This window comes from Elephantulus edwardii, unplaced genomic scaffold, assembly GCF_000299155.1.
Source record: "Elephantulus edwardii isolate Elephantulus edwardi_28Jun2011 unplaced genomic scaffold, EleEdw1.0 scaffold00064, whole genome shotgun sequence".
Lineage (NCBI taxonomy): Eukaryota > Metazoa > Chordata > Mammalia > Macroscelidea > Macroscelididae > Elephantulus > Elephantulus edwardii.
In genome coordinates, this window is record NW_006399814.1 from 14445385 (window position 1) to 14456666 (window position 11282).

Here is an 11282-nt window from a genome sequence, read left to right on the forward strand (position 1 = left end):
ATTGAAACAGATAAGGGAGAAAACTGTTTAAAAGGGATATGTGATTAGGTATTTGTATTATGACAGGAGTCCAGGGCAAAGGCTGCATTGTGGAGTGGACCTCGTATAAGGGATTGTAAAACAATGTCTCTGTAAATTTTCATTGACATTAATAAGAAAAAAAATTAACTTGCTTAAAAGTTTTATTCATCTGCCTGTGATTTCACTCAAATCCCAATTTAAAAATTGTTAAAATAAGAGAGCTCTGGTGTCGTGGCCTAGTGGCAAGAAGCTGTACTGAAATCCCAAAGGTGCACAGTTCAAATCCACCAGACGCTCTGCTGGAGGAACAAAGAAATGGTAACTGACTGTGATCAATTAGTTGTGGCCTCCACTGCACTCAGACCAGCCTGCTCTGCTGGAGGAATGACAATCTCCTGTACCAGTCAGATCCAATTTGACAGTACACACACAAAAATTAGTAAAATTAAAGACATTGTTAAAATACATAAAAACCTCAAAGCTAGAGCTCCAACAGTAAGGCATTAGTTAAAAATGTAAACAGTATGTGCATAAAATGAAATACTACACATCCACTTAAAAACAAAGTAAGCACCTTCTTTACGTATTACTATGAAATCTACAAAGTAAACTGTCAAAAATATGTTCAGAGAAGATCCTGTATATATCTGCTTGTGTCCATTAACACGTGGAATGATCCATTATAAAACTGTAAGAATTTTTAAGAACAAAGTGTTTCGATGGCAGTAAGTATTAGAAAATCAAGGCCTTTATTGGTTCTATACTCTTTTATAAGGGTCTGGAGTGTAGTTTGTGGGGCAATGCACCGAGTATGGGGCAAAGGCTGAGTGTCTCTAGCAGTTTGAATCCACCAACTCTGAAGGAGAAAAAATGGCAATCTCCTGTACATTTTACAACACTGGAAACCCAATGGAGGATCAGTTCCAACTCAACTGCAATGACTTTGCATTTGAGATACCGATTTAAACACACAATTTTCAACCCTAGAACTCTATTATTGTTGTGCACCATCAAATCAGAACAGACTCATAGCTAACTAAGCAGCAAATCATGAGAAGAGATTGCCGATCTTTCTTCCAAGGAGCATACGGATTCGAACCACGTGTCTTGGATTGGCAGCCCAATTCCTTACCACTAAGTCATCAGAGGACTAGTTTCATACAAAATTGTTATTGTTATGTGCCATCAAGTAGAATCCTGCCCATTGCTGACCCTCAAGTGAGTTTTCAAAAGCTTTAAACTGCATAGAAAAGCACTGCATATCTTACTTCCATGGAGCAGCTGGTGTATTCAAAGCACATGTCTCTGGGTTGGCAATGTAGTTCCTTACCACTATACCACGAGAACTCCTAATAAGATTCACTTTTAGTAATAAAAAGTGTATTATTAACCAATTATTATCATTCACCTTAACCCCAAATAATTACAGGAATCACACTCACCGAAATAACACAATCAACAACTGGTTTCTTAAGAACACCTTCTGCAGTCTCTTTCAGTTTCGATAAGAGCATGGCAGTCACTTGCTCAGTGGTAAAATGTCGTTCCTCCTCCATGTATCTCACCTGTAAGAAAATTAAGATTAACAACTGTTATATTTCTCATACTCAAGAAGCCTAAAACGGACAATGCTTCACAGTTATCAATGAAATTTATCTTAAGAAACTAGTTTTAGAAACAAAAATATCTTGCATGTCACTCAGCATTTATGCTTGTCCAACCTAACACCTGGGGAACTATAACATATTTTGTAACCATTCACAAAGGTTAAGAAAATTACCTGTGCAAAAGTAAATTGATATAGCTCACCGTATACAGAATACTCTTCCACAAAGGATACTGGGAACAACTTATTTTACAATCTTTGACAATGTGTTTTACCTGCTTACTGTATATACTTTATACATATATACACACTTTATACTTCATCTTCCCAATTAGATTTTAGTCCAATTTAACGGCATGTTTTTTCTTCTGGTTTGTTCACTACTGCTGTCGAAAACACCAAATAACAGATCTGGTATGATAAATAAATAAATAATAAATGATAAAGTCCTTTTTTAAAGTCTACAACTTTGATGAGAAATTTTATAGACTGTCTAGAATAAATCTCTTCCCATACACTCATGTTGTTGTTGTTGTTATGTGCCGTCGAGTCGTTTCCGACTCATAGCGACCCTATGCACAACAGCCCTAAACCCTACTCTATCCTGTGCCAACCGCACCGCCTCTGACACACCCATCCCGATTACCCCAGTCACCGAATCAATCCATCTCATAGAGGGTCTTCCCCTCCTGTGCTGTCTCTCCACCCTCCCAAGCATGATGTCCCTCTCCAAGGACCCGTCCCTCCTGGCAACATGTCCAAAGTATGTCAGACGAAGCCCCAGAATCCTTGCCTCCAAGGAGTAGCTTGGTTTAATCCTCTCCAAGATGAATCTCTTTGTTTTCCTGGCAGTCCATGGTACATTCAGTACCCTTCTCCAGCACCACAGCTCAAAAGCATCCACTTTCCTTCTGTCCTCCCTAGTCATTGTCCAACTCTCTGATGCATAACAAGCGATTGCAAATACCATGGCCTGTATCAGGCGCACCTTAGTCTCCAGAGAGACACTGTTGCTTCTGAATACCTTAGAGAGGTCCCTAACAGCAGACTTTCCCATCGCGATACGTTTTTGATTTCCTGACTGCTGGTGCCAAGAGTGTTGACTGTGGAGCCGAGCAAACTGAAGCTGTGAACACACTCAATCTCTCCATCATCCATCCTGATGCTGCCAATTGGTCCAGTGGCGAGAATCTTTGTCTTCTTGACATTGAGCCTTAGTCCATACTGAAGGCTGCAGTCCTTGACCCTTCGCAGCAAGTGCATGAGGTCCTCCTCAGTTTCAGCAAGCAGGGTTGTGTCATCTGCATAACGGAGATTGTTAATAGATCTTCCACCAATCCTGATGCCACAATTCTCCTCATAGAGCCCAGCCTCTCAGATAATCTGCTCTGCATACATGTTGAAAAGGTATGGAGACAGGATGCATCCCTGGCGTACACCCTTCCCAATTCTGAACCATGCAGTGTTACCCTGCTCTGTTCTGACTACTGCCTCTTGGTCCAAGTATAGGTTTCACATTAGCACGATTAAATGTTCTGGGATTCCCATTCTTCTGAGTCAGCCACAGTTTGTTATGATCCACACAGTCAAATGCCTTTGCATAATCAATGAAGCACAGATAGATATTCTTCTGGTATTTCCTGCTGTCAGCTAAGATCCATCTAACATCAGCAACAATATCCCTAGTACCATGACCCCTTCTAAACCCAGCCTGGACTTCTGGCAGTTCTCTGCTGATGTGCTGTTCTAATCGTTTTTGGATGATCTTCAGTAGAATCTTGCTTGCATGTGAAATCAATGACACTGTTCTGTAGTTTCCACACTCAGTTGGGTCACCTTTCTTTGGAATGGGAACAAATAATAGATCTCTTCCAGTCAGTTGGCCAAATGGTTGTTCTCCAGATTTCTTGGCACAACTTGGTGAGCACATCCAGGGCAACATCTGTTATCTGAAATACTTCAATTGGTATACCATCTATTCCTGGGGCCTTATTTTTTGCTATTTCCTTCAAAGCAGCTTGAACTTACTCATGTACTCCAATTATAATCCAGACCAGAAAATGTTACTTTTCCATTAGCTGTTGTCATAATTCACTTACTTCAGTCCAATCTTTATCCTTGTTTAGAATTAAAGTGCTTCTTTCTTTATAACATAATGAAAATAGGAAAACACCTTTTTCAATAAACCTCTTTCTCAACTACTTCCTTTCCTATATTTTAATTCCTAAATCAACTACTCTTGAACCATGTGTCTGGTTCATTTTTTCCAACTCCCCTACTGTCTTTCTCCTTTGCCCCTAGTGATGTTTAGAATTTAATGTGTCTATCCATAATCATACTTCTTTTATTTTTTGGGTGTGTTGTTGGTTTTTTTAGTGGACCAAATAATTTTTATAGTGAATTTCTCTTTTATTATTATTATTAATTTTAACGAAAACTTACACTTTGGACTTCCATTCAATCACTGTTGTACTTTTCTCCCTGCCCCCCTCCCCGAAGTACACTCTTCTCTTTGAAAAGTAAAAGAAAAATTCTTTCATTATTTTACAATCCCTTCCCCCAGGTCCACTCCACTATGCAGCCTTCACTCTGGACTCCCATCTTGACAAAAATACCTAATCACATATCCTTTTTTAACAGTTTTCTCCCTCATCTGTTTCAATGCACTATACATCATTTATCCCATCCCTCAGTCTCCCCCCAACCCGAATGTCAGTCCTGTTTTACAACAATGGCCCTATGCAGTATTTGTCCTTTTGTGACTGAGATATTTAACTCAGCATAATGTCCTCCAGGGTCATCCATTTTGAATAATATTGCATGAGTTCCTTGTTTTTCAATGCAGCATATTATTCCACTGTGTGAATATACCACAGCTTGTCTATTCATTCGTTTGTTGATGGGCACTGAGGTTGTTTCCAACTCCTTACTATTGTGAAAAAAGTCACAATAAACATAGGTGTGCATATATCTGCTTGGGTGTCAGTTACGGTCTCTCTGGGGCATATTCCCATTAGTGGAACTGCTGGGTCAAATGGTATCTCCATTTGCAACTTTTTGAGAAAGCACCACACCGCCTTCCACAATGGTTGCACCAACAATCATATTTCTTAAAAACATGCACTGAAAAACAAAACAACCCCACAACCGCCCCCCCCCCCAAAACCCATATTGCTCATTTCTTAACCTTCCGTCCCTTTCTGCACCTGCGAAACTTTGGCTTCATCCATTATTATGGCACTCAAATTGTCCTGAGATTATTGTCACAAACATTTTAAACAAACTCAGTCATTTCCATAATTCTTATTCCTTCAAATAATATCCTTAGGTACATCAAGTTAACTGTGACTCACTGCAACCCTATGAATAACAAATCTGACTCTTGTACACATTATGACTGATATATTCAAGCCGAATCTTAACAGTCAAGCCGAATCTTAACAGTCACTGTCAATCCATCTTGTTGATGGTCTCTTTCTCTGATGTTTCACCTTTCCCAGCACAATGTCCTTTTTCCAAGGAATGGACCTTCACAGCAACATGCCCAAAGTATGTGAGCTGAAGTTTCACCATCCTTGCCTCTAAGGAACATCCATAGTTTCACACACTCCAAAAGTTGTATGGTTTTTTGACCATCCATGGGATATTCAGTATTCTTCTCCAACACCACAATTCAAAGGGCATAAAGTCTTCTTTTTGCATTCTTCTTCACTAAGGTCCAAATGCACAGGAAATAACTGGGAGAAGGAGAAAAAAAAACAAAACAAACCCACAACCCTATGGGCTTGAATCACATGTACTTAAGTCTTTAAATGAACATACCTGCTCATCAGCACTTCAGAGAGGTCCTCAGCAGCATATTTCCCACTGCAAAACATCTTCGCACTTCTTGACTACTATTATCATGAGTTACTAACTGTGGATCCAAGTAATGAAATCGTTTATAATTTCAATCTTTTCTCCATTTTTCAGGATGTTACATATTGCTCCAGTGGCGAAGATTTTTGCTTTCTTGATGTTGAAATATAATCCATATTTAAGGCTCTAGTCTTTGAGCTATTTACTTCTGCAGCAAGTGTTTCAAGTCCTCGTCCTGCCCAGCAAGTAAAGTTTTCATCATCTGCACAACACAGGCTGTTATAAGTGTTCCTCAAATCCTGATGCCACATTCTTCTTCATCAAGTTCAGCTTCTTGAATGATTTGCTCAGCATTCATATTGAATAGGCTATGATACAATCCTGACCATATCTTTCCTAATTTTAAACCATGCAGTGTTCCCTTACTCTGTTTGGACATCTGCTTCCTGGTCTAGGTACACGTTTCACACACTGGGATTTTCATTTTTCTTAGCCATAATCAGTTATGAACCACAATCAAGTAAGTCTGTACAGTCAATAAAAAAACAAGTAAACATCTTTCTGGTATTCTCTGCTTTTAGGCAATATGAACATGACATCTGGAAGAATACCTCAGTGGACATAATCTCTAAATGCGAAATCAACATATGTGAACGCACTAGTCGTCTTCCATCTCTTGCAGCTTTGTGTCATCAGTACACTACATACTTCAAAAAGATACCTTTCTGATGTTCCACAGATGGCAAAATTTAACACCTCAAAGACCAAACACAATTTCTTCTCCCCAAACATCTCTTGCTAACCTATTGTTAGGAAAATGACCATACAGTGACTCACAAGTGCTGGTTCTCTCATTTGCTTTTCCAAAGTCATTCCTTAAAATCCCAACAGAAAGAATATGCATCGGTAAACAAGACAAACAGCAATGGTAGTGTTAATTATCATTCTCCAATCTTTCTATGGCTCCAATTAAAAGACTTATCATTCAAAATACATCAAAAGGTCTTTATTAGCAAAAATGTTTACAAAATGAAATTAGAATGGCCCTTATATAAACTGAAGTCATACAATATTGTAATTTATACATTTAACATCATCTTGAGTACCTTACCTTTATGCCTGTCAATCCAGTGGGTAACTGAACAATATCATAGGCAAGATTAGATTTTTCTGCTTCCACAAATGGATCTGAGAACGCTCGGCCGTGGAATCTTTTAAACCCTTGAACTGTGTTCTTTGCATTGGAAATTATCTGTAAGTACAATAGTGAGAGTGAAAGCCTACTGGTGAATTTAAACAAAAAAATAAAACCTCTTTCACATTAACTTTACATCATTTAACTTTTCTTTCTTACAGGTTGTACTCTTCAGACATTCAGTCTTTCTAAATGATCCTACTAACACGTAGGAACTTAGACAAATTCATCACTTCACAATAGTAGGACCAGGATCAGAGCTCTACTCTTAGTACTTCTGCATGAATTTAGGCCATTGTACTTATAAAAATATTTTCCCTTCTTAAACATCTAATAACTATTTGTTTATGGGAAGTTTTTGCTCTTCAGAGTTATCCATACTTAGATTATGAAGCCTGTTTGGCAATTATCTATTCAGAAATTATAAACAAACTTACCATAAAGAGAAAGAAAAAAATATCACACCAAGTACATAAGGATGAAGGCAATAAAGATACTGAACTCAGAGTTTTCCAGAAGACTAAAAATAACCTAGAAGGCCAATAACAGAAAACTGGCTAAATACTGGTCATTTCATACCATGAAATACCATACAGTGGGTAAGAACATACTAAGAGCTATAAAGTCCCTATAGAATATCATCTTATTTACATGCTTAAGGAGAGTGTAAAAGGATATACTAAAAATTTATAAACAGTTTTTTTTTAAGAAAACACTATTATGTGGCTTTTAAATTCTATTTTATACGCATTTTTTAAAAATTTTTCTAGAATAAATCATTGTAAATAATAGAGGGGAAATGCAGACAAAAAAAATTTCCAAAATAAACCTGTTAAGTTTAGTATATTAGTTCCTCCTCCTAATGCAGCAGTAAACCTATTATGTCCCTACAGGAGAGAATAAAGAGTTTCTCTACATCCATTATGCTAAAAGACTTGTACAGAAACCCTTCTGTAAAATAACAAGGCATCTAAAAATCAGGCTTACCCCTCATTCACTAAACTGACAAGCATAAACTCAGTATCAATCACAGTTAAGTCTAACGACTTTTATGTGACAGCCAAGTACAATTACAGTAACTGTTATCAATAATAAAAGTAGATTTAAAGGCAGGAATTCATCTAAATTAAGAAAGGCTATTAATAGTCCTGTACTTTGCTTCTTCAAGTAACTTGAACTTTCCGCAAATGAAGGATTTTTAAATGCTCAAATTAAATTTAAACAAAAAATTTCTTAGATGCATAAACTGACCTGCCTGATCCAGAGCAGAAAGAGCTTCTATATTGCTCCACAGCAAATCATAATAAAGTCAAACATACAATTCCTTGCTCTTACAACAGCCTCAGATATTTCAGCAAAGAGAATTACTGGGTTTCTATTACTTTTATTTAAGTTAATGGTTTATAAAATAAATTAATGGCCAAGTCCATTAATATATTCTTAGAAGTATGATTCCTTTCCTTGGTAATCTTTATTAAGATCAAATTTATATTAACAACACTAACTCTGAACATGAAGAAGATGTACAGCTCAGTAAGACTTAAAGGAATATTTAAAGTATCAAGGACAAGAAGTAAGACTTATCCAAAAAAGTTCTAGATTCTATCTCTGTCAAGTGTCTTACATTCCCTAAAATGTAATAATCCCAGGTTATGTTGCGGGCACTCAATTGCTGCTTATGGACAGACAAACCAGAGAAATAACTCAATTTAAGGAAAAAGGTTATGCAACATGCTGAATGTAATTAGTGTCAGGAAAGAATACACATAAAAAAAAAGTTCAAAAAATAGCTTGATCCAGCAATCCTACACTAGGTATAGATCCCAAAGTTCTAAGAACAGTTATATGAACTGAACATGCACATCTGTTTATTTCAGTTCATCATTTACAATAACAAAGAGATAATTATTTCAGTTCATCATTTACAATAACAAAGAGATAAAAATAACTGAAGCAGCTCATCCAAGAACAAACAGATAAAGAAAATGGTATATTCACACACAATATATTATTAGGCAACTTTAAAGATTCAAGGGTACCTAAATAACAAAAAGAACAATAAGGAATTCATGAAAAACAGTACAAAAGGGAAGAATTTCGAGGAAATCATGCTGGGTGGCATAAGTCAGTCACAAAAAAACAATTTTAAGAGCACTATTATAAAAAGCTAAAGAAAGGTTTATACAAAACAAAAGAATCATTCTTGGATGGTAAAGGAGGCAAATGGGAGTAAAATTAGCAGATAAAGTTTGGTGAAGCAAAAAGGAAACATACAGTAAGAGGTTGGTCTGACAGTGATTGATCAATTATAGTTAATGTTATAAAACAGAGCATTAAAAAAACAGAACGATCTGTAAAATCTGAATTACAAAAAATGTTCAAATGGCAAATTATTTACCTGGCTTTTAGCTGCTGCTCCAATTGAACGGTTCTTAGGACCAAAAGAAATGCAAGCCCTAGAAAATAAAAACAAGTAAATGTCAAAAGCAATGCCCTATTACTCCAGATATCACAACAGTGAAAATTTCTGCAGTTTCCACTAAAAACCTGGGTCCTTTTAACAGTGCTTAATTTCTAGAATTCTGATCATTTTACTGAGTAAAATAGGCTGTCTCCAGAATCAAGAGTCTTATATGTCAATGATAAAGCAGAGATGATATAATGAACACCTGTCTAGACTAGAATACTGGAGTGCTGGACCAGCCAGTTTCCACCATCTAAACTTCAAGTTCCATTAAGTCCCAGTTTTAGAAATACTGTACCTCAAAAATAAAAAAGTGAAAAACGTACACCCTTGTACTAATGTACCATTTACATTTCTTATTTTTCAAAACAGCTTTTAATTTAAACAAGAATCACTAAATCTTGAAAATGTCACTTGCCCTAGCAAATAAAAACACTAATTTTCCCAGACTAGCTTTCAAGGACAAAAAAACTTCATTCTCACTTATGAAGTAACTACCAAATCACAAATTCATATACCACTTCTTAGTTGGGAGTTCTGGTTGCATAGTCCTCAGGGAGTGCTAACCCAGAGGCCACGCCTCTGCCTGTTCAAATTCAACAGCAGCTCCTCTAGAGAAAAGATCAGTAGTAACTTAGATCAGCAATCTTTGCTATTTACAGCCTCAGAACTCTGCTAGATAGGGTCAACAATCAGCTAGTTTTGACTGTATCTCTCTGCTGCTTTTAGGAGGCAGAAAATGAAAACTTATTTAAAGGTTTAAATAGTTTTAAAAAGTGTTTAAGCTTAAAAAGTCAGTTATATTGGTATTAATGGATTCATCCACGGCCTTACTTTTCAAAGTTCCAATCAAGAACCTTGCCCTGTGTTTATACAACCCTCATATATTTCTTATCTAAAATAGTATCTTTCTAGACTACCTTTCCACTTTACACTAATAACACCTCTCTTCCTATTTTAATGACTAGGTAAACTTACATGAACTCATTTAAGCATGATAAGCATTCTGTCTTATCCCTCTATTTCATAGTTCAGGGAACAAAGCACAAAAAAGGTATTAATTTATTCAGCATTATAGGGAGTCCTAGTGGCCTAGTGGTAAGGAGTTAGTCACAGCTCCAACCCAAAGGCACGTGCCATTAGAACCCACCTGCTCTGCAAAAGAATAGATAATCTTCTCCTGTGCAATTTATTGCCTCTGAAAATCCACTGGAGTGTCAGCTATAACTTGATTCCAATTCGATGGCTGAATCAAGACTCCAGATTATTTCCCCATATTTTATACTCTAGTTTTGATCCAATTGCTCTTGTTTTAATTCTTTCAATTTAGCAAAGTTAAAAGGAGGGTCCAAGCAACAGTAGGGAGCTCTGGTGGCCTAGTGGTTAAGAAGCTAAGGTACAATTGCAAAGGCTTGCAGTTCTCTGCAGGGGAAGGATGGGCAATCTCCTCTGCGATTTACTGCCCCTGAAAACCTGCTAGAGTCAGCTATGGGTCAGTTCAGACATGACACAAGAAACTATAGTAAGTTCTAAGCCAGGCTTCATCAGATGACCTATTAACTGAGTAACTGTTATTGTTGTTGTTATTATGTGCCCACAACCCTATATACAAGAGCCCTAAACACCATTCTATCCTGTGCCAACGTCACCATCTCAAACACACTCATTCCCACCACTCCACTCACAGAATCGATCCATCTCATTGAGGGTCTTCCTCTCTTGCGCTGCCCCTCTACTCTGCCAAACATGATGTCCCTCTCCAAGGACCAGTCCCTCCTTGCAACATGCCCAAAGTATGTCAGACGAAGCTTCAGAATCCTTGACTCCAAGGAGCAGCCCGGCTTCACCTTCTCCAGGACAAACCTGTCTGTCCTCCTAGCAGTCCATGCTATATTCAACACTCTTCTCTAGCACCACAGCTCAAAGGCATCAATTCTCTTTCTATCATCCCTACTCACTGTCCAACTCTCTGATGCACAGCACATTATTTCAGAGACTATAGTCTCCAGCCTGACGTTGTTGCACTTCAGTACTCTTGAGAGGTCCCTCACAGCTGACTTTCCCAATGCAATTCGTCTCCTGATTTCCTGGCTGCTGTTACCAAGAGTGTTCACTATGGAGCCAAGTAAACTAAAACT

At 37.5% G+C, this 11282-nt stretch overlaps 1 protein-coding gene across 1 annotated transcript in view; it reads right to left on the reverse strand.

Annotated features, from left to right (window-relative positions):
• HSPA4 (heat shock 70kDa protein 4) overlaps window positions 1-11282 on the reverse strand; it is a 76875-nt gene that overhangs the window by 48227 nt on the left and 17366 nt on the right. Inside the window, exons 2-4 of the mRNA XM_006888072.1 lie at window positions 9079-9136; window positions 6597-6737; window positions 1464-1586 (exon numbers count right to left, since the gene is read on the reverse strand). Coding sequence (XP_006888134.1) covers window positions 1464-1586; window positions 6597-6737; window positions 9079-9136 — 322 coding nt within the window. The remainder of the gene's footprint in view (window positions 1-1463; window positions 1587-6596; window positions 6738-9078; window positions 9137-11282) is intronic.